This window comes from Alligator mississippiensis, chromosome 1 (genome assembly GCF_030867095.1).
Source record: "Alligator mississippiensis isolate rAllMis1 chromosome 1, rAllMis1, whole genome shotgun sequence".
Classification (NCBI taxonomy): Eukaryota; Metazoa; Chordata; order Crocodylia; family Alligatoridae; genus Alligator; species Alligator mississippiensis.
In genome coordinates, this window is record NC_081824.1 from 342,350,834 (window position 1) to 342,374,877 (window position 24,044).

Genomic DNA, 24,044 nt, shown 5'->3' on the forward strand with positions numbered 1-24,044 from the left:
AAATAAATAGCAACGTGCACTTCCTGCTACTCAGTTTCCTCTTGATGCAGAATTTATGTTGACTCTGAAATAGAGGGAAAGACTAATGGAAATCAAATGTATATGTGGACAATACTTCTCAAAGAATTTAAGTTGCTGGTAGTAATTTAGTTCTCTCTCAATATTCTCATTTGTGGGCAATTCCAGAGCAGCGCTCACATTTCTGGAGGCAAACAGTGATAGTAGGACTCTTTTGCCAATCATAACACCTGCTCTAGACGTTTCCACAATGGTGTAATGCTTTGTAAAGGTATGGTAAAGGTAAAGGTTTACAAAGGTAAACCTCTATGTGGCTGCACTGCAAATCTCACTTACGGGAACACTGTGCAAAGATGCTATGGCAGTAACCTGGGCTCTGGTGGAACGTGCAGATCCATCTATGGCAGGTCTACCTTAGGGGTCTCAGGGCTGTTTTGCACAACCCAAGATCCAGTCAGACATTTCCAGGCTGATATTACTGTACCTTTAGATCCCTCAGCCACCAAAAGTTTATTTAAAAAACATTTATACTTAACTTTTTTATTCCACTTTTTTATTCCACTAACTTTTTTATTGCCACTTCTAAAGATATTGGCATTGGGTTCTTCATAAATATGTTACAAAGAATAGATTTCTGTGGGATCTGTCAGTGCAGTGCCTAATATCGCCAAGAAATGTTCCACAATGCTGAGTTCAGGAAGTATAGCTTGTCGTCTACTGCTGGCAGCTATTTTCTAAATATGCAGCAAGGGCAAGAACTTTCTCTTACTCTGTCTGAAAAATTTGCCTGGTCAACATTCACAATTTACTCTATTGTGGTAGGGGTATTTGGTTATAGCCATGTTGGTCTGAGGGCATAGGCAGGCAAGCTTCTTTGGGTAGATGCAATATGTTTCATTAGACCAGCTGAGTAGTTGGGAAAATGTTCTTTGCAAGCTTTTGGACACAAGCACGCTATAATTCTTTGAAGAATGAACTGCTCCAGAAGACGGCAAATAAAGTTCATAAATCATATCAGAAGATATCTGGAACTTTTCTCACTTTGTTCTAGCTATCACCCTCGCTTTTTACCATATTTTAGATGTCTTGTTCCCTTGATTGACAAAGGACATAAAAATGACAGCCATCAACTGTACATATTAGTTTTGCTAAAGTTGAAATACTGTCAATCAGGTAGCTCGGTGCTCTCTCCATTTCTTTGGGAAGAGGAGCGAGTTAGTACCATTCCCTCAAAAATCTCATCCCTCTTATTTTTGCCAACTTAAAAATTAACATCCAATTAATTTAATTAAAATGCAAGAAAAATAAAGCTACACATTTTTTCCATGAACAGATGCAAGACTTCCTGATATCTAAATAATTTTATTAAATTATGCCAATTAATACATTTTTTATAATGACATGAAACAAATTAAGAAAAACACTCCTACTTTTAACACACATCTGCTCAAGTGAGATCTATTTTGATTTCAGAAACATTTTTTAACAGCCTTCTTAGGATTTGTTAAAACATTCAATATGTCACCAGCTACCAGGATTAGTGACTGTACAACATTTCAAAGTCTTTGAAAATGCAATCAAGTACTTGAAAAGTAAAGTATTATTTATCTTAGATACAATGGGTAAGTAAGTGTGCTTTTGGTGGACTCAGGAATTTTTTGAAGCAGAACAAAATTGCTTAGAAAAGTCATATTTACCTGAATCCAAGATTATGACAACCCCCCCAAAATTATATTCTATACAGGGAACATTATAATACATTTATAAGAATTTAAGATGATCCCCCCCTCCCCCCAGTTACATTCTATATAGGAAACATTATAATAAATTTATAATGTTCCCTGTATAAAATGTAATTATTGAGAGGGGGGGAGGGGGGTCATCTTTAATTCTTACCCCACCCCAGCATTTTGAAGGAGAAAGAAGTGGCAGGGGGCAGATGGTGAGAAGGCAGGCAGCCCCTTCCCTCCCCTCTCCACCCCATTGTCCTCCCTGTTACTTTTTACCCTATGTGGTGTCTCTGGCTCTGACGTTGGCTCAGGGCACAAAGTACAGAGTGGCTAAGTACAGATACAGTCAAAAAGCTCATGGCTGAATTGATTCAGTCTTCGCAGGTTAGTCTAAGATGCACAGATTAAATTGAAACATAAGTGAACAGACCTTTGATTCAGAAATGCAGCCACATGCCTGCAGTGGCTCAGGCCAGAAGCTGGGGGTGCTAGAGCACAGCTCTCTGGCACATAGCCAGCATGGGCTGTATGTATTTGCTTCCTCCTGAGGTTTCTGGGTTTTGCAGTCTAGGCTTACAGCAGCAGGACTCTGCAGGGTTGCTCAGCAATTCCTCTTCGTACTTCCAGGTGCCTCTGGGATTTGTAGTCCACAGTTGCAGCCAGCAATAAGTTTGAGCAGGGGAAGGAGTGTTTAACCCTGACCTTCAGGCATGCACCATTGCCCCAGACCTCCATGCATCACCCTCAGACCCAACTGCTGCTGAGACCATGGCTGCTCACTCTAGGCAGCAGTGGCAGCCTCAGCCCTGGCAACAGCTGCAGCGGTAGCTCCAACTCTGGTTCTGGACCTAGGTTGGGGCCAGAGTCACAGCAGCTGCCTGCCCTAAGCCAATACTGAAATCCAATCCACGTGTTGAATGGAGGAAAAAAAACCTTCATTTTAATTTGAATGAATATGGTCTTAAGTTCAGTTCTTTTGCTGATACTGTGCAGGCAGCAACCAAGTAAGTCTGTACCTTTTAGACTTGTCCCAATACAGTAGGTATACCTATACAATGCTATGCTTTTCCCGGAGAAAAGGAAACAAAGCAAAAATATATTTGCATCAGTAATGAACCACTTTCAGACCCAGCACAATGCAAAAGTGACCTGACCACCCTGTCTCTGGTTCAATGCTAAATGCAGCTTTGCTACACCTAAGACTGAGCCAAAATGACCAAAAACAATTATTGCTCATCACTAAGATGATCAGAATATAATATGCTGGTATCCTGCAGAGGCTTGCTATTTCATTTTCTGCTAAGTCTATATTCTTTTGTCAGAAGCTTGTGCTGAGTTTCTTTTCTATGCATTGAGAAAAATGCTAAGTAGAAAAATAAGATGAGACCTCAAATATGCAGCTTCTGGAATTGAGGAAGGGGAAAAATAAAGATTTTTAGTTGATCAATAAATTGCTTGTTCAAGACAGTGTGGTCAGAATGCTCACATTTTTAGCATTTATGCCCAGTTTGTCATCCTATTTCTGTGCAGTATAAATGCAGAGCTGCCCACATAGCTACTGAGCATATGCAGTAGGCTGCACCATGGCTGGCAGTCAGAGCCGACCTGAGCAGGGTGTGGGGTCCGGGGCAAATCAGCTTGTGCAGGGCCCTGCCCCCACCCTGATCCCACGCACCCTGGATGCAAAGAAGCTGCCGCCACCACCAGTGGTGGCACCAGCAGTGAGTGGGGGTAGCAAATGGCCGGACGCAAAGCCAGCAGCGCAGAGTCACCATGGCCACTCCACCTGGCTCTGTGGGCCCCCCCAAAGTGCGGGACCCAGGGCGGTTGCCCCCCCCCCCCCCCCCCCCCCCCCGGACAGCTCTGCTGGCAGTTGCATGGTTCCACATGGATGTACTCAAGCATAAGTCCTGTGGAAAAAAAAGAAGAGGAGGCTGGAAAAGGGCCTAGATAATGCTTAACTGGTAGCCTGTTGTGTAGAACTGTGCTAGGAAGTCTGACAGCTGCAGGGTCAAATCTCCTCTAGAAGTGGAGAGTGTGGGTGTAGTACCTGGTTCTCACTTCCTAAGCCAGTGCTGTTATCACTCAGCAATTAGGGCTAAAATTAGTCAAGGGGTTTCAGCAGGTTTGGTTTTGTTTTGTTACTTGTGCTCGCCCAGCACATGCATGAAAGGAGCCGCATACCAGTGTGGTATGCCTACAATATAGCCTACTCCACATGCTCAGGAACAGGATCACAAACAATGCATATCGTAAGTGCCAACAGTAGCAGTTATAAAGCTGAAAAACTGCCATTTGAGGTCAATAAAGTGAATCCTAGCATGCTACCCAGCATTCCTCCTCAAGGACAAAAGGACTACCAGACACACTGCTTAAATGAAGGGTTTTCAAACATCTTCAGTGTTAATATCTTAATATAGTTTTTGTAAAACACCCTATTTTTGATTGACTGTATCATCTTCCCCTTTATTCACAAATCAAGTATGTACTTCTGGGTCTAAATACTATGGAATTGGTTATTAATAGTACAAGCAAGAAAGTCCAATACCGATTCTCATTCCTTAGCTTTCTTAAAAATACTTTTCTATAAAACTTTCATACAACTCTATGTATTACTGATGTACAAGTTAAGCACAAGCATGTTTTTCACAATTGTAAGATTATGCAGCAACCAAGACCAAGAACTAATGGAACTTGTAATATGATATAATTCTGTATTATACATGTGCATATATTTCATAAAGTATTTTCTAAGCACCTTAAAACAGCTAAAATGTACTTTTATAAAACTGTTTATTGTTTTGTGAACTCTATAAAACCTTAGTTACAAGGCCCTATTCTACAGTCCTATTAAGTCCCTTAGGGCTTTTTAACAGTAGCTCTTTGAAGCCATTCAGGTTTGTCAAATTAAACAAGTACCAAGGATATGTACGAGTTACCAAATGACTGATGAAGAAGGCAAAGGTGTGTGATAAACTAATTTATCTGTAATTTGTCATATAGTTCACCAGTTGCTGATTGGATTAAGCATCTACCTTACCAGTACTGTTCACATTGCTTCAGTAGCTAAAAACAAGAGCACTTTTCGTGATCTGATTGAGGTTACTCAGGTATTTCAGATAAGGCACAAAATAGATGTTTGATTTTAGAAACTTTCATTCACTCCATTTTTAGAACACATTCAGGTTTGTTACTTGAAGTTATGATTTTGGATCTCAATACTTCTTTATAATCATTTCTGGTTATTGATTATTGTCTAAGTATTTACATGCTAAACTAGTTTGGTGTCCAAGCAAATAGAACGAGTTTAAAGTAAAAAAAAATTCTTGTACCTTGAGCTATGAATTTTCTCATTGCGGTAGTTTAAATGGGGCCCTTCCTATTTACCTGACTGCATTTTGTTGGAAGTTTCATATCAGGGCAAAATTATTTTAGTTAGTAACTTTCAACAATAACCATACATTTAAAATTGCCTGTACTAATCTAAGTGGATTACCTAAATAAGATTAGGATGCATCTGTCTGGGAGTTATTTTAAAGCAGCAACAAGAAAAGCCTTGAACTTCTCTAAATCACACTTATTCATGACAAAAGCTTTGCTCTTTTTCTTAAGGTGATCTTTCATGTCCAGTACCATCATTCCTCTAGTTAGTGATCCATTCAGCTCCACGCTTACAGCAGTTTCTATGGCTTCTGTGACAAAGCTCTCATCAATTGCAGCAGCCATAGCATAGGAATCACAAGACACAAATCCTGCAGATAAGAAGTCTGGATTTTTTGATTGCACCAATTTTAGAGTGTAAGCATGTATTTTCTTCATGAAGTTAGCCTTCTTGGTGTCCAGACTAATCCATTCATGATAGAATTCCTGCAAGACAAAGAATGATGCTTGTCATTAAAATAAAAAAAAATGAAAAGAAATATTGGGCCATATCTTCATCCCTCTTTTTATGATTAAGCCAGGATTGTTCAACAATACAGCACAGCTTTAGATTGATAGGCTCAAAAACAGGAAGGTCTGGTTAAGGGCCAAGTCTTGTAATGTAACTGGATCATAATAATGTGTCATGCAGATAGAGTTCCCAATGACTGTACAGAAGCCAACTGCTGCCAATTAATTCTAAGTGAGTAAAAGAGTCCATCAGTGTGGTCCAGGCCCTGGGATGATACTCATCAAAGCAAACCTGAATTATGAAGATTTAATTTACCTCAAGAATAAAGCTTTTCTATTTAGATTTCTAATTCATTTTATCAGATGTGGTTCCATGTTATGTCTCAATCAGCACTGGATTACTAAAAATGCTGACCTATTTGAACACACTGCAGAGACCTTAACACTCAACAAATTCTTCCCAATCCCAGACTGGAATCTTGTCCTTGTCTCAATTTTGAGATTTTTGCTCCTAATTGTAAAGATGACTGTTCTCTTAAGTTGTTCCCACGAGGTGGCAGTAATTAGCTGTAGTGATGCTCTGTTATCTTTTCCTCTACCTGATACGCTGCAACAGACTCAAGAATGCCAAGGATATCAGCTTGCAGGCTTAGATCAACCTCTCATTAGGGGTGTGCAAAGCAGGCAGTATTCAATTTGGATTTGGCCCAATTTAAGTGATTTGATTTACTGATTTGGATCACTGCCGCAATTCAATTCGGCTGAATCTGAAGATTCGATTCCGATTTGGAGAATCAGTGATTCAGCCATAGACACAGCTTTGTCTTTTCTGTGCACCATGAGCTACCAGGTGCGGCTTGTGAACGCTGAGATGGTGGGGCGGATGGAGCGTTGGGGGGGGGGTCTGCCCCCAAGTGCACAGGGGAACCCCCCCTGCACCTCCTGGCTCAGTGATTGGCCATGGGTGCCCCCCCAGACCCAGGAGGCACCAGTCACTGAGCCAAGGTGGGTAGTGGGGATCCCCTGCATGCTCTGCAGTGGACCCAGAAGTGGACTGGAAGCACTCCTGGTCTACTTTTGGGTCTGTCGCTGAGCAAGCAGAGGGCCCCTCCCACCCCCTCCATGCTCCCATGGGATGCTCCATCTGCCCCACTATCTCAGTGTTCATAAGCCATGCCTGGTACCTCAAGGTATGTAGAAAAAACATATAAAGCTGTGTCTATGGCAGAATCATCAAATCTCTCTGAATCTATTCAGAGGCTTCCGATTCGATTCAGAGAGATTAATGAGTCTTCTGATTCTAATTGGATTTGGACATCTGGCCGCCAAATCTGGCCGAATCTCCTCCAAATCGAATCAACGACTACAGCTTCGCACGGCCCTACCTCTCACCCCTCCTAGCACACTCCTCTCAGAACTCGGGCCTCGAACAGTTACTTTGCTCAGTGAGAGATCCACATCTCTGCTTCCAGACCAGAGCTCTTCCTATCCTAGGATCCCTGGCTTAGACATGTGGTTTCACATCCCTAAATCTCCCACTTTCTGGGCAAGTGCTCTAACAGTCAAACTACTGGGCAAAAGGTGAGCAGAAGGCCCGCTCTAACTTTATACTGATTTTGATGCTGCTTATATAAGCTAGGCGTTGTCAGAGCACACCTAAGGATCAGACCCCTCCAGGAACTCAGGCATCCCACCCACCAGAACTAACCTAAATTGTAATGGAGCTTATATGGGAAGTTAGGTGTCTAATGCAGGGCTGTACAACTGGTAGCCTGTGGGCCTCATGCAGCCCACAAGGGGTTAAATTGCAGCCTTTCCCCTCCCCCCCATCAGGACTCCCACCCAGCCACTGCTCCCCCTGTTTCTCTGGCTGCAATATTACCCTTCCTCTGGCCTCCCCTTCCTGCCCCTGCCCCTACTCCAGCGGATGTGGGGATGCAGTATGCTGCAGCCTTCAGTGCTGATGAAGCCCACAGCCCAGGGTACCCAAGTGACACAGTGCAGAGTGGGAGTTAATGTCCAGAAAGCTAAAGGTGATTCATGATGCTTGGGTGCACAGTGTAGCAGGGAGACACAAGGGATGCAGACAGAAGTGACAATTTGTGCCTGATCTGGCCACAGAAAGTGGTTTATAGCTGTGACCAAACAAGTGCATGGTTGCAGACTGCTTCAAAATGGCTGATTGGGTGAAAATCCAATCCTTTGAGATGAAGACATTTCAAAACAGTGTCTTCTGTCATTTCTGTCTGTGCAGCCTCTCAGCCTCTCCCTGCAGAATGGAAGTGGGAAAAGGGAGCAGAGGGAGTTCAGTCTAGGGGGTTTTCAGACCCCACGGAGAGCTCCTGAGGTGGGGGGGGCTCCAATTCACCCACCTCACCCTCCAGCAGTGACTGGGGAACCCCTAGAACAAGCTCCCTCTGTTCCCTTTCCCTTCTCCCGTTCTGAAAACAGGGACAGGCCGGGAGAGCGCAGGGGCTGCTGCTAGGGGAAATTGGCTGCAGACTCCAGCCAGCAGCTAAATTCCACCTGCCCCCAGGAACCAACAGTGAACATCTCTTTGGTCCGGGGAATCGTTGCATCTCAGAAGTCTTCCTGCAAAGTTACAGCAGGGAGCTGTACTTCTGTCTGAGCCAAAGGAGCAGCAGTGGGATGGACGGGTACACAGTGCAGCAGAGAAAAACAGAGAATAGCAGGGGGGCATCTGGTGCAGCAGGGGAACACCCTGGCGCAAATGCACGGTGGAAGCACCCTGCATGTGTTACAACGGTGAGGGCACCTGGGCACAGGGTGCAGCAGCAGGGGTCATCCAGGCACTCAGTCAAGCAGTGATGGGGTAGGGGCAAAGCTCGCTGTGGGCCTTCTGCTCACCTTTTGCCCAGTAGTTACTACAAGCCCCCAGGCTCTGTGGTGCGTGAGGTGCCCCCATGGCTGAAAGCCCCTCAACTGAGGGGGCTCCCAGCCATTGAAGCTTAGTTCTTGCTGGTGCAAGGGGAACACAGGATCAGGCTCCCCCTGCACCAGCAATAAGGTGCAGTGGGATCTAATGCACAATTCCACGTGTGGCATGGCAGGATGCATGACTATGCATTAAATCCCATTGCAACTTTACCTGCACATGTAGAGGGGGCCTAAGGGATCAAACCAGGTGTCTGGGTTTCTGGACAAGTTTAGAAGCCCATGCATAGGCATCGATAGAACTTGGCAGACCAAAATGGACTCAACATTTGATGCTGCTTATATGAGCTAGGCATTGTCAGAGCACAGCTAAGGACCTGGTTCCTCCAGGAACTCAAGCATCTCACCTGCCAGAACTAACCTGGAATGCAAAGGACCTTATATAGGCTTCACAGTGCATGGATTTAGGCTCTTTCTTATTGTTGGACTTATAGACTAGGGCCAGCTAGATTACCCTCTGAAATTGTGGTGCATAAATTACACCTAAGTCCTATTTAGGTTCTTCTAAGACCAAACTGGACATGGTTCCTTATTCTTTGGTGAAATGCAGAAGACTGACCATGACCAAATCTACCTTTAATATGAACCCATAATAAAATTAGGTGTCTTACCCAAGGCAATGAACTGCGAAATGCAAATTCCCATGCTGCAATATACATAGGACAAGTGTACTCATTTAAGACGACGTAGGCAGCTTCTGGATCGGTTACAAAATTGAACTCTCCACACACCGTAATGTTTCCTCTGGCTAAGAAAAAAAAAAGCAGAAAACAAAAGTAAACAAGAAAACCACCCACTTCTGTATAATTGAACATATTACTTATTGCTTGTTATCCCCCCCTTTTTTTTTAACACCCTCCCCCCCCTCCAAATCAAAACACTTTTGGTAGAAAAGCATGCATTACAATACCCTCATAGAGCTAAAACTACATGGAAAGGCAAGTTTAAAAGTTAATTTTTAAAATTTATCTCAGAAATGATTTAACTTTGGTTCAGTTAAGGGTTATTCTCCTGACTGCAAAAAGACAGTAAATCACCTATTAAGGCAACAACAACTTGCATTTCAGCTTCATTTCACATCCCTAATATAACATACAATCACCTGTATAACCTAGCAATCATATACAAAAGATAAATTTGTTTCTGAAATAATCATTTTAGCCTTATTAGTTAAAAATGTTGCCTACTAGCCGTTCTATAAATTACTTACACTCTGTATTTCCTCCCATTAGAAAGAGACTTTTAAGCTTCTTAGGAAATGCTGGATCCAACTTCACTGCCAAAGCTAAATTAGTCAAAGGACCAAGGGCAACTAGGGAAACCTACAAAATATAACAAGCCTCTGCTAAGTTTCTTTTGATACTATTTTAAATAAATAGCCATAATAATATAAAATCCAAAATAAAGTGTAAAGGTGCTGAAGGGTTTCCTCCGAGCTTGCAGACTCAACCAGGGTGTTTGCACTCTTGGGACAAGGATCGGCAGTGCACGCAGAATGCATGCATGACTGGACAGCTGTACCTCCAGGGCGGGAAGCCCAGGGAAAACAGGGGAGACCAGCTGGGGAGAGGGGAGCTGAAGCTGTGCGGTGAAGAGCTACTTCAGAGGGGGCTGCTACCAGGTCAAGGGCAGAGGAGCCACCAGCTACTGAGTACCAAGGATCGCCTGGTATCCTTTACTGAAGGAGCAGGGGTTGTGCAAACGGGTTCCTCTCCCCACCCTTAAGCTCCCTGGGTGCAGGGAGTCACTGGGAGGGAGTTGGGGACAGGGGTTGCTAAAGGAGTTTCTCTGGGAGAGCTAGGGAAAGTAGCAGGGAATCGTGGTTTTGTGGGAGCTCCAGCAGAGAGCTCAAGAAAGTACAGCTGAGAAGGGGCACTCCAGGTGCCAAACACAGGGGAGCTGCCTTGGGGAGTGGTGTGATTGATTGCAGACATCCAGGAAAGACTGGAAAAAGGAAGAAACCCTGGTCTCCAGAGCAGCCGCACCCAAGGTCCTGACAGGCACCCCCATCTTCTGTCCAGATGACGGTATCGCCACCCCTCTTCTGAGGCAGAGCGAGCACTGCTCCCCAGGGCTCCGCTGCAGCCACTGCACAGTGTGCGACTGCTGCAGGCAGAGTGATTTTGTGGAGAGCTGGCTGATTAAGTGTCTATACCAGTTATAAGCAGACAAGGTTCTTTGGGTGAATCTGATATCTTTTATTAGACCAACTTAAATAGTTGGGGGAAAAAACATTTTGGAAAAAAATTATACCTGTTATAAGTTGCCTGAGTATTAAAGTTGATAACATAATTGCTTTTGTTACATGATAAGTATTTGCTTTTTTCTCCTGGTATAGATTATTAATGAGCTCATTGAAAATATTTTGTTTGTTATTTATGAGATGTTGAAATTGTCACTCTCTCAGTTATTTTTGTAAATAATAAATTATTGTAAATAGTAATTTAGCGTGGTCTGGTGTGGGGAGGACCACAGGAGAGCACTCCAATGAGTAGTGCTCCCAGCCTGTAGACAGAGTGGGAGTAGACCAAGACCTATTGGCATCCCAGGATCCCCAAAATTTGGACATGGCTGCAGGTAGCGCTGCCGCCAGGGTTACAAAAACAAAGGAAAAAAGTTTTCACACCTTCACACCAGAATATTGGAACAAACTCTTAACAGTGGCTATCCATGAAAATCTAAGCCAGTACCCCAAATCGATGCTTTTCATTTGCAAGGTAGTGTGAATTGTCAAAAGCACATTGTACCTGTGCTCTACCTATTATATGGGCTTCAAACATGTATAATTCAAGGTTTTTATTTAAACAATACATGAACAGGTAAGTTAGTGTTTTTTCTTAAGTAGTCAGTTCCTATCTCCTTACTCATCTTTACTATGTCACAAATTGGATAAAGATACTTTTACTGACAGTCCTGGTACGTACACTTTTAGGGACTGGAAACATAATATTCTCATTGGACAGTCATATGATTGTGGAGCTCCTCCTTGCTTTTGTGTTACTAAATAAAATTTTTAAATGAGATTAAAAGCTGTACATACAAATTTTATTTACATTTTTAAATTTTTTTAACCTGTCTTGATAATACTTAAGAGTTCATTGTAAAGTCACATAATCAAGTGTATTTCTCTGATAATACCTTTTCAGGGATACTGTGTATAAAAAGAAAAAGATATGTCCAAAATATCAAATTCCAATTAGGAATTTATCAGTAATAAGGATACAGACAGACTTGTACAGTGGCAAGAAATTATACCCAAAAATAACCAGCAAGATGTATTAGAGTTGGACCTTGACAAGCACTGCATGACAATTAGAGCTAAATGTCATATTGCAGTACCAGGAAATATAAGCAGGAAAATTTGATTGCACCGCTCTGTACACGGATACTATTGATAGAGTAAGTTTGTACATTACAAAGGCCCCCCCTATTGGAGAAGAAACATCAAATGACTTTCCATACTGGCCAAATGTGTGAGAAATCAAAGAAGGAATTTAAAATTAAGAAGTTTACATTTAAAATTAGGAACAACAGATTGACCACTTTAATCAAAGAGAGGGCTATTAGAATTTGTAAGCTGGCAGGCCAACAGTTGTCAGAGAAGAGTGACAGAAATTTAATTTGGCTCAAAAATGGCTACCTAGATACAGCAGTTTTTCAGGTGTTTTTCTATTTTATTTCTACTTTGGTGCAAGGAGTTTAGTGGGGCAAAACAAAAGGAAAATATAGGGGCTTGGGAAGGAAAACTAAACATATCCTTTATCATTGCCAACTATGAAAATTATGGTCCATCTATGAGAAAATAGAAGTCCTTAAAAAACATGAACAAGAAAAGGGAGGAATATGAGAAAATTTAGTCTATCTAGGGCCTCTGAGAAAATCATCCATTTTGGTGCAAAAATGGGAGACTGTGGTTAATGTGATGTAATACTTTTATACATCCTAAAATAAGAGGTAGGCAAAATATGGCCTATGTGTTGTATCTGGCCTGCCAATTGTTTCCATCCAACGCTGGCTCCAGCCCTTCCTGGTGCCGCAGGGGATGCTGGGCAGAAGCAGCTCTGCCTGCCTACCTACCTGCCCAGCTCCACGTGGAAGGCCCTGGGCGAGCCATGCTCGGATCCTGGTGCCCCCACTCAGGCTGGGACAGCAGTGCCCCTCCTGCCTGCGGCTCAGAGCTGGCGGGAGCTGCCCCAGGTGCTAGGGCTGTGCGGTGGGTGTTCTGCACCTGTGCCCAGAGGCGACAGAGCTTCCCTGGCACCTCCCAGCAGGTGAAGCCCTGGTCCCAGCCCCAGGCTCAGCCCCACCTTAACTCATGCAGTGCCACAAGCCAGCCCAGCCACCTGCCATCTCCCAGCCACAGTCAGCGTGGCTCCCATCCCATCTGCCCAGATGAAGCTGCCTCCAGCACCCTGGGGCTGGGGCTCCTCCTGGGAGAAGAGGGGCCCCCGGGCTACAGGTGGGCACAGCCTGCATGGCCCTGGCAGGGAACTAGGGCAGGCTGGAAGGGCTGCTGGGCTTCCCCAGGCTTTGTGGGGCAAGTGTGGATGGGAAGGGGTGGGAGGCAGGTGGGTTTGGGGTGTAGGCAGCTCTTGAGGGGTGTGTTGGGGTACAGACTGAGGGAGGAACTCCTTTGTGATTCGGAGGGGGGTGGCTGGGCAGTGGCAGGGCTCTGCTGGGGGTGGGGGCATCCTTCTTTGGCTGAGTGTCCTCTTGGCTGGCTTTGGTTCCCCCTTGGGAGAGAGACTTTATTTTGAGCGATTATGCAATCGCATCTATGTATACTACCCTAAAAACCATAAAACAGGACAAAATTAGTTTTTGAAATACAATTAAAATGTGTTATAGTAGATGCTTGATTTTTAGCATATGATTTTTTTAATCTATAATTTGTTAAAATATCTTCATTAATTTTATGTGTGCAGCCCTCAACAGCTCACCAAAACTCATTAAGCGGCCCTTCAATGAAAATAACTGCCCATCCTTTTGCTAAAGGGAAGCATGAGAAAAACTACTGTTGGTTATCCCAAAGAAATGAGGAAGATTGAGGAGCGAAGTGGAGTTGTACCTAAGATTCTTATTAGACAAAGAAAGCACCCTCTTAAAAAGTATGCTATACATGACATACTATCCTTAATAAGTATGCTATACAAGTAGGCTATGATATGACAAATATCATAAGCCACATGCATAGTCCTTTCAGTTTTGCAAGAAAATGCAATCCGGACTCTCCTCATGTCATTTCAAGAAGCTTGCTGTACTGTTGCTACATAAAAAAAATAAAGAACATACTCTCACCTGACCAGGTTGCTCACTGGCCATTCTTAGCATTGCCATCACACCATGTTCTTTCTGTACACGGTCTAATTGTGGAGCATCTGGATCAGGAACATCACCCAAGCCATCTATGCCATAAAAGTAATCATTTTTTGCGGAAGCACCAAGTAAGGGGGTAGAAGCACCTTGATAAACTGGAATCTAAAAAAAATATATAAATGACTAACATGGACTGAATGCATAATGGATGTGTATCACTTAATGGCTTCTTGCCTTTGTTGAATTTAACTTTATCACAATAAGTACCAATATTGTTTTACTTACAGTATTAACCTCATAAATATGTCACATACTGCAAGACAGTGGTTCTCAAATTTTCTGGACATGAGGCAACCCTCACTGGACTCCAGGCACCCCTCCATAACTTTTGTGAATTGAGTAGCACCTGATTTCAAAAACTAATTTATAGATTATAGTGCTTGCTTTCTTGCAGAGGGACCAGGCTGTGGCAATGTGGGATGATGGTTCAGTCAGGGATGAGCTGGGGCCTGCACGTACTTGTTTAGTTTAGCTGCTTATCTCCTAACACTGTGGGTGCATCTACACAAGACACTTAATGGCAAATTAGTATAGTTTACTGTGAAGTAAGCCTGTGCATCTACACATGCACAGGCTTACTTCACAGTAAATCTCCCTTATCCCAAGTAAATTTTCTACCTAAAAATGCAAGTAGCAAATTTACTTGGCATCAGCAGTCCACCAGGGTGCAAGAGATAGCCCCCTGCCCCCGGGAGCTGCATGCTGCTGGGCTGGGCTGGGCTGGGCTCCGCCACAGGAGCCGGGGCAGGGACTATGCCCCCCCTTGTCCCAGCAGCAGATCGCAATTGGGGAGTGGGGGCTAGGAGATTGTCTATACCATTGTGATGGGGGAGCAGGGAGCTGGGAAACCCTTCTCTCTCAGCATGAGCTCTGCAACCATTGGGCTCGGCCTGGGAAATCACTACCTCCCTGCATGGCAACAGTTCCCTGTCCAGCCTGGAGCTTGCTGGGACCTGCCCCTGACTGGGACAGTTCCCAACCAGCCCCAGGCTGGGCAGGGAAGTACGTGCAGCCTGGAGGTGGCTAGGGACGGTCCCGATCCGGGGACTGCACATGCAGACTTCTCCACATAGCCCAGGGCTGACCAGGAACTGTCGCGGTCAGGAGCAAGTCCCAGCCCTGTGCCCTGAGTGGGTTATCAAGGCATGGGGCTTAGAAAGCTGCTCCACCAGAGGATCGGGGCAGGGGTCTGGGACCTGCCCCTCCACTGCAGCTCTTTCCAAGTCCTGTGCCCCTGATCCGGGAGCCAGGGCCAGGAGCTCCCTGCTGCCAGAGCAAGGGGACATATGTAGTGTGTGTTTGAATAATGTTTTTCTTATGATTAATTTTAGCAACATATAACATGTAACACAAGGCCAGAACATGATAGCTTAAACAGCCTGGCATTTGAATAGGTTATGTTTAGATCAAGTAATAACAGCATTATATTGATAGTAATATGGTTAGTGTATATATATGACAGACAGTCACCAGTTGCTATCATGGGGGAAGCTAGCATACTGTATTCTGTTTCCTGTTAAATGCAGTCTCTTCAGTAAACTGGGCCTAGACCAAGAGATGAGCAGACATAACCTTCCTCATATGGTAACGAATAGATAAGCAGATAAATGGGATCTCTAAATGGATGTAACCCAGACCAGCACAGAGGAGGGAGGGAAGGGAACTTTGGATCAAGGTACTTGCTACTGGCTCTCCCCACCCCCCATATTGCAGATTGGATCTAGTCATTTTGGGGAGCCAGACCTAGCCCATGGGCTGTAGATTGAGCACCACACTTCTCTAGCATAACTGAAATCTGTCTAATAGATATACATATACACACACACATACTTCCTCTTACCAAATAAGAAACTACGTTCTAGCCAAAGTTAAGTAGATCGATCTAGCATTCAGAGTAAGCCGACACTAAAGGAAGTTCATCTCACTGCCACAAGTGGTAAGAAAGAACTTGGGGATAGTCAGTCTGCTGTGTCCTTTATGTGAGCTGCCATGGGATAAGCTATTACCTAAGGCTCAGTCTCAATAGACAGTTAGCCAAAAGAACCTGATCTCATACAGCAGGCATTATGTATACCGAGTGTAAAATTTACGTGGATAAACACTCGAAGAGGAGTTAGCTGTATTGTAAATGACAGGTGTGTCCATACACAAACAGAGTTTCAAGAGTCTCTGATTCCTCCGTTCCAGGTATCAACATGGTAAGACAGGGCACAATGCAGAAATGGCCATGCATCAGTAAGAAAATTCTCTATAGAGGAGAAACTGCCTGGGGTCCCTCCAGTTGGTGGTTATTAAGGATGGTATGCCATTTGCGTATATTTAATGGGCTGATTACCTCAAGCCTATTACAAACTTGTAACACACGAAGTACGTTTTGGCAGACATTTTCCAACTGAGTGTTTCCATAACAGCAAGTTATCCCCAGAACTTCAACGCTGGGAGATGCCAGGGCTATCATTATAGCTTGAGCATCATCAGTCCCACAGTCTGTGTCAATCAACAGCTTCTTTGCCATTTTTTAAGTCCCTACAAAAAAAGTTATGAATAGATTAGACAAGCAGACTTATAACTAAGATAAAGAGAATGTAGATCATGGGAAAAGATACAATTTTAAAGATATGGCTAAAGTTTAAATAAGTCTCTATTCATATATTAAAATATATTTGACAAAACCTTTTTCTACAGACTTCTTCTGCTTTATTCCATTTTACAAATGTTTTGTAACATGAAATGTACCTAAAGATCATTCACCTTTATTTCAGTAGAAAATATCAAGAAGCAGAGATGCCATATATCAACCAGTTAACTTAAACTTCATTTAAGTACGACCTTTATGCAGTAATTTAAAAAAGATCAAATCCTACACTGCACATTCCTCCATCCATGATCAAAATAATTGAAGCTATTATACACTACTGCCTCATTTTAATTATTCTATTCCCACAAAAACAAAAAGGTGTCAGTAGGAATTGTTGTGGGCGATATCTTTTATTGGACTAACTGCATGGTTGGGATAGACTTAGACAAGCTTTTGAAAGCAGTGCATTCTTCTTCTGGTGACCTGCATTTGAGAGCTTCTCCAAATCTATCCAACCACACAGTTGGCCCAATAAAAGATGTTCACCAGAAATCCTTGCCTCTCGTATTTCCTGGAGCACGAGGAACATCACCCCAATGCTACCGCAACATGGAAGAAATCAGCAGTTATGCAGATTCCCTGCAACTGGGAACCAGGTGGCTTATGAACCAGAAGGTGAAGGGGGAACACCTGCAGGCATCTATCTGCACTCCTGACTGGGGAACCAGCACACAACTTCTTCAAAGCAGTTCTGCCAAACGGAAAACAGTTGGGGAACTTTTTTGCTGCAATGATCTTAGGAAGGTAAGCAACTGTAACTGCCAATCCAGACAGCACCAACCATTTCTTTTTGCAGAGGTAGTTGGCCACGTTAGCCTGAAGTCAGGCAAGAAGGCAGGGCAATTGCACATTACAAACTAACTCAGTGATGCTCAAAACTTCTAGCCCAGTGAGCCAGAGGCATGACACAGGGGCAGTCCATGAGCCAGACCCTGCAGGTGGGGTTGAAGGACCGCCCATGGGGATGCCCATTAATTAATTAATCCAGAAGGTCATTAATACTTTATGACCCACAGGTAGTCATGTTCAGGGGCATTAAAGTAAATTAATTTCCCTGAGCATTGATCTACTGCCCGACCCCACTTAGAGTTAGAAAGAGTAGCTACACACTACAACACAGGTAGGTTGAGCAATATAAGCTATATTACACAACAAAACCCACACAACAACTACCCAACACAATATTCCTGTAACACCTGAGCTGCAACACAATAAAATACACCCAACAAGACAATAACCCAACGTCCCTGGTCACACAACCAATCAACTACACGCTACAATGAGCTTCGGTCACTACACAGTTAACTGCTATGTAACTTCACAGACAACCCAAAAACCACAGACGGCAGCAACACCATGGGAGAAACCCTGTGACCCTCCCTGAAGATTTCTAGCTTTTCCCTGCTTAGGTACTCAGTGCCTCAAATACGGAAAGGGTGATACTTTACCCAGCTGCAGCTTTCGCAGCTGAAGCCCAAAGGAAAGAGTGCGAGATGGGTCAGCCTCAGAGAGCTCAGTCCCAACAACCAGGCCACAGCAAGGATCCTGCGCTTAATGAACTCCCGCACCCTGAGAGCCCGGAGTCAGGACTGTCCAGCCAGAGGGAGAGCGAGGCCGAGCCCCGAGCTGGCTGCTCCGGACAGGATTTCTAGCCTTCTGATCACACCACCTGTCACTCACCCAATGGTCCAATCATCGCCTTTTGCACAATACCCAATCAAATTCAAACCTGGGCAATTCTTAAAAGGACCAATCAGTGCAAACTATTCCAACTCAAAACAAGCAACATTATCATAATTAACATATCAACACTGATAAACAGTTGCCTTACCATTATACACTGTGCATACTAAGACCTTAAAAGTAGGTCATGACTTTATCAAGGTTGAGAGTTCAAACCCTTTAGAAACTTCTCGCCTCTAGTCATAGGGTGCATGCATGGGCCTGATCCAGCGCACCAGCCCAGCTGCATGGGTCACATCAGCCACACACACCAGCCTGGTCTTGTGTATGGCCTGACACAGAGCCAGATCTGGCTATGGAGTGACCCTGTGTGCTGACCCCACCACATGCGCCCACAGCATCCTGCCTGAGCAGTGTTGCCAGGTCTTAAATATGAAATTATCGTATTGGAAGCTCAAAATTATTGTATTTACTGAAAAAATATCCTACACTGAAAAAATATGCAAATAAGTCTTTTTATTTACTTTGTATTGTTCAGTACGAGCCTCCAGTGAGTGAGTGATAACTGGGTCCTCAAAGTTGAAGCATATCTTTATTTTGAGGCAAGCTGTCAGAAGAAAGCATCGTCTCTGAGAGTGACTTGGGTTTTGCATATGCTGCATCAATTAGCTGCCTCCAAAATTATTGTACATTTTGAACACTTGTACTATTATTGATTGCACATGGGTTGAAATTATTTTAGAAATATAATAATTATAATATAATAAATATAATAATTATTGTACCCCTAGCAACACTGCGCCTGAGGGGAGTGCCCCACCAGTTCCAGCCAGTTGGCAGCGGGGAAGGTGGCTCTCAGGCTGCTGCCCCCCCTCCAGCCCCAGGCACTGGGTGCCAAGGCCCTGCACCCATGAACTGGGGCGCTCAGAGTTGCACATGGCTGGACAGCACCCACTGCATTTTCTGACCTGCTCACACAAGCTCCTGCACTTTGGGGCCAGCCAGGGCCCATGCCCCTGGCTTCCCCAGACCTGCCATTTGCCTGTTGATCCCTGCCCACTCTTTCCCCACTTTGAATTGGGCTCCATGGCCCTCCTCCCCCCACTCTTTCCTTCATAGACATACACCCCCCCCAGCCCTCACACTGGCTCCCGGGCCCTCTCCCCACCCCCTGTGCAAGGACCCTTCTCCCCCCCAATGGGCACCAATGGCCCGTCAGTGTGCGAGTCAACCGCCGGGTGCATCTCTGCCGCGGCCCTGGCACGAAAGGGAGGGGCTCCATGGTGCTTCGGGAAGGGCGAGGAGGGGGCTTGGGGCTGGCTGTGCAGCATCCGCTGGTAACCTCAGCAATCGGGATGGGGCAGGACCCAGGCTCACGCACTCCTTTCTGAGACCTGAGGGGCAGGGGACTTGTCCAGCTTCCTTCCCAGCTCTATCATAAAGCCAATACAAGAAAAGAGACCCTCCCCCTGGGGCTGGATTAACATATAGGCAAAGTAGGCACATGCCTAGGGCCCTGAGCTGTGGGGGCCCTGGTCCTTCCCTCGGTGGCAGGGGTGCAAATGGTCCCATCCACTTCTCTTCCCTTCCACTCCCCTCCTCTGGCCTCACCACCGCAGTGGCTGCTTCCTAGTGTTAGACTCCGACTCCATGTGGCGCCCAACGACTAGGGAGATGACGATCTAATGGCTCATGGGTCCTGTTACTCATTAGCCAGAGCAAGCAGGGAGCAAACACCAGCACGCATTGCTCGCCACAGCTTTATTTAGAATGGAGACAGCTTCGGACAAGGTCCCTCACAGACACACAGCCTGTGAACCAGGGGACCTGCAGTGAACCATAGTTCTTTTTCCATTTTATACACCTTGATTCATGCTCATTAACATTCACTCCACCCTCACTCCTTTGTTCCACCCAGCTCTCCTCCTATCTCAAGCTCCGCCTCTGTTTACTGTTCATTTCATTAGCATGGAACTGCCTATTCGTTTCATTCATTTACATGCCTTTTTGTTATAAGCGCATGTCTAAGACCTTGACTCCTCTTCTTTGGTCAATGGGCGGACTTTGATCAAAACCTGAAAGCTTCTTCACCAATCACCATTCACCTTTTCGCATATATTTATTTCATAGATTTCATAGACATTAGGGCTGGAAGGGACCCTGGAGGATCACTGAGTCCATCCCTCTGCCCCAGGGACAGGAAGTCAGCAGGGATCATAGGATTCTAGCAAGAAAAGCATCCAAATGTGTCTTGAAGGCGTTCAAAGTGAGTACTTGAACCACCTCTGGCGGCAGTCTATTCCAAACCTTGGGGGCTCAAACAGTGAAGAAGTTAATTCCCATGTCCAGCCTGAATCAGTCTCAGTGGAGTTTGTGACCGTTCAATCTTGTCATCCCTTGGGGCGCTCTGGTGAACAGCCGTTCCCCCAGATCCTGATGAGCACCCCGATAAACTTATAGGTGGCCACCAGATCACCCTGAGCCTGCGCTTTTCCAGGCTGAAGAGCCCCATGGCTCTCAGCCTCTCATCATAAAGTTTGTTTTCCTGACCTCTGATCATGCATGTGGCTCTCCTCTGGACTCTCTCAAGCTTCTCCACATCCTTTTTGAATTGTGGAGCCCAAAACTGGATGCAGTACTCCAGCTGTGGCCTCACCAAGAGAATGACATCCCAGGATTTGCTTGAGAAGCTTCTATGGATGCAAGCCAGCATTTTGCTCGCTTTACTAGCCGCAGCATCACATTGAAAACTCATGCTCATCTTGTGGTCAACCATGACCCCCAAGTCCCTTTCATCTGTAGTGCTAACCAGTGTAGCACTACCGAGCCTATAAGCATGCTGCAGGTTTTTCCTCCCAGGGTGGAGAACCCTGCATTTTTCAATGTTGAACATCATCAGGTTCTCATCTGCCCATTTGCTGATCCTGTCAAGATCTGCCTAGTTCGCCCTCCTGTCCTCAGGTGTGGATGCTTTACCCGAGAGTTTGGTGTTGTTGGCAAACTTGGCCAGTCCGCTTCTGACACCAATGTCCTCATCATTGATGAAGATGTTAAACAGTATAGGCCCTAGGACAGAGCCTTGAGGGACCCCACTGGTCCCAGTGCACTAAGACAATTGGCTCCCGTCAACCATCACCCTCTGGGTCCTACAGCGGAGCCAATTCCCCAGCCAGCAGATCGTGGTGAGGTCGAGGCCGCAGTTAGCCAGTTTAGCCAAGAGGTGATCGTGGGATACCAGATCAAAGGATTTTTTTTAAAGTCAAGTTATACAACGTCGATCTCTTCCCCCTTGTCCAGGTGATAAGTCACCTGGTCATAAAAGGAAATGAGACTGGTCAAGCAAGACCTACCCGCAACAAACCCATGCTGGGTATCCCTCAGGATATTGCCTTCAGCTAGTCTGTTAAGGATGGCCTCTTTGATAATCTTTTCTAAGACCTTCCCTTTTGGATTCTGTCACCAATTATGTGTTGTTTTTTCACATTCCAATCTGTTTTTTCTGTCCCATTTGTACCATCTTCCACATTCCTAAAGCTTCATCTCATTCACAGCACACAGTTACTTAGCATAAGCAGATAGCTGGCTTAGATATCATTCTGCCTTGTGGTTAGCAGCTTTTGCTAGGCCACAGGTTAAAGCCTTGTTTCAGCTGCAAATCCAGTGCTCCCCAAGATCCAAATATTGTCATCCTAACAACTAGCAGCGGCTCCAAGCCCTGCTTCTCATGGACAGCAGCACCAGGGTGGGGATTGGGGTCTTGACTGGTCCATGAGTTTGTCTGCTTAGGGCTCACTAAAAGGTTAATCCAGCCCAGCCTCCCCCATCCCCTCGCTGCACCTGGCTGGAGGGCTGGCCCGTGCATTGCTGGCCCCCAGCAGCAGTCCAGGGAAAGTGCAATTAGAAAAGGACAGCACCTGGATGGGAGCACAGCTCTGCTGATTGGAAGGCGTTAACAGTAGCATGACTCATCTCCACCAATTAAAGAAGCACCACTAAGTCTCCAGCACAGGGGCTGTACTGGTTTAACTCAACCTGCATAAAATCCTAGCTCCACAACCAAAATAGTTAAACTGGTACAAAGCCTGGTACAAGAAATAAAAAGAAGAGACAGGCCAGGTTAGGTTCAAGAGCATGGTTTGGGGTAGCTGAGTCTTGGGCTGCTTCCTCTAGACACGTGCTTCTTAACCAGGGGGCTATGGGATGCCTTGAGAGCCTTTCAAGAGTGCCATGCAATGTTAGCACTGTTTACAAACAGGATTCACAAGATAAACCCAGAGATTTAAAACATAAATCCACAGTTTTTCTGCTCTCCGCAGCAGAAAATCAGCTCTGGTAGTCAGAAAGAGTGAAAGAAAGCTAAGAGCTATGCAGCAGTCTATGAAAGCAAGTCTATGCAGCAGTGCCTCAAGTCTGAAAAAGTTGTTACCCACTACTGTAGACAAGAGTCTATATTTAGCTAACATTTGATTAGTAAGCATGGAAGAGAAACAAGACACCAGCCCTCTCCAAGAACAGATCTTCCCCTCCGAGGACAAAACTAATACCCAACAAGATACCCAAGTGTCAAGCTTCTGAGTTAGAGGCTCTAGTTTAAAAGTTTTTATCCAAAGTAGTTATATTTTCCCCCAACTCTACATTACACCAGTAGTGCCAAGTGGATAGGTACAGAGGTGGAGTGAGTGTTGTGGAAACTTACAGAAGGCAGTTTTAAAATGCAAGTTATATCTTAAGAATTTGCAAGTAAATGAGTCCAGCACAGCCATTATGCTTTCAAAAGGATCTTAGACAAATTCCCAATAATATCCCATAACTGAGGTTTAATTTGTCACACTTACCTGGTATGTTCTGTACTCCTTTTTACTCAACGTGGTCGTGCCTTTACTGCTTTCTAAGTTTAGAATTTGACCTGAAGGTGAGGACTTAAATAACATGCCAGTTAATTCATAACTAATTCATTGTGAGCATTTCTGGAGGGAAAGCTCACCAGCACCAGTGAGTATTGTAGCTGAACTTGGGACTCTCCCCCTTGCTCAAAGTATTTATAAAGTTAACTCTAAATGTATCAGTATATGTCTGCAATTGTAAAATTAATCCTGGAACACTCAACCTTCCAGGACTATAAAAATAGATATAAAAAAATAATCAAGCCTATAATTTTCAAGGTTTCACAGGTTCAGAATCTGACCTTGCACCCTTTCATTATTATTACTTTGTATTTCAGCAGGACCTGGTCCAGGCAACAGAGGGATGCTGTCAGGGGTATGCAGAGGCCATTATTGACGGATCCCTTCTAAAGACCTCACTTAAAATTAGGGCCCCATTGTATCAGCCACTACAAGCATACAGAGTTATGTCATTGCTCTCAGGGCACATAAATCTAAACGATGAGAAGAAAAAGGGTGAGAATGGAAACACCCAAATAAACTTGCCCAAACTGATTCAGAAAAAACAGCAACAGAATAGAACCTGTCTTGCAACTCCCAGTTAAATGCCTTCATCCCCCAGCCTTCTTATTAACTGCATTATTATATGCCATCTTCTACAGATGTACTTATAAAACTGTTTAGAATACAATTTCATATTTCTGTTATGTATGTGAAGAACTTTTCAACTTGCTTCATTTTAATTCATTTTACAGTTTTAATAAATTTCCTAATTATTCTATTTTAAACGTTAGAGCATTTTATACTTAAAGCTAATATCTATGTACTTGGCTCCTTAGGGGCTACCTTACTTTTTCAGGCTTCTTAAAT

General features: G+C 44.5%; 1 protein-coding gene across 2 annotated transcripts; it reads right to left on the minus strand.

Moving 5' to 3' along the window:
- Positions 1-1,364: 1,364 nt before the first annotated feature.
- LOC102565177 (inosine-uridine preferring nucleoside hydrolase) lies at positions 1,365-23,206 on the minus strand. 2 transcript variants are annotated; one of them, XM_006259345.4, is made up of 6 exons: positions 23,127-23,206; positions 16,306-16,496; positions 13,893-14,072; positions 9,805-9,916; positions 9,206-9,342; positions 1,365-5,615 (listed from the first exon to the last, which is right to left on the minus strand). In XM_006259345.4, exons 2-6 carry the CDS (start codon positions 16,483-16,485, stop codon positions 5,277-5,279), a joined length of 948 nt encoding a protein of 315 aa, XP_006259407.1. In that variant the 5' UTR covers positions 16,486-16,496; positions 23,127-23,206; the 3' UTR covers positions 1,365-5,276. The 2 variants fall into 2 exon arrangements, with proteins under 2 accessions (XP_006259407.1, XP_019340651.1); XM_019485106.2 differs by lacking the exon at positions 23,127-23,206 and adding an exon at positions 18,057-18,245.
- Between the last annotated feature and the right edge of the window lie 838 nt (positions 23,207-24,044).

What these genes read in the sequence shown, in the direction of transcription:
- LOC102565177 (XM_006259345.4), bottom strand. Translation starts at nt 16,485, where the DNA reads ATGGCAAAGAAGCTGTTGATTGACACAGACTGTGGGACTGATGATGCT. An exon ending in AAGTTTGTAATAGGCTTGAG is followed by an intron (nt 14,073 to 16,305) that starts GTAATCAGCCCA and finishes TATTTTTTTTAG; the next exon opens with ATTCCAGTTTATCAAGGTGC. An exon ending in TTCGCAGTTCATTGCCTTGG is followed by an intron (nt 5,616 to 9,205) that starts GTAAGACACCTA and finishes TTTGTCTTGCAG; the next exon opens with GAATTCTATCATGAATGGAT.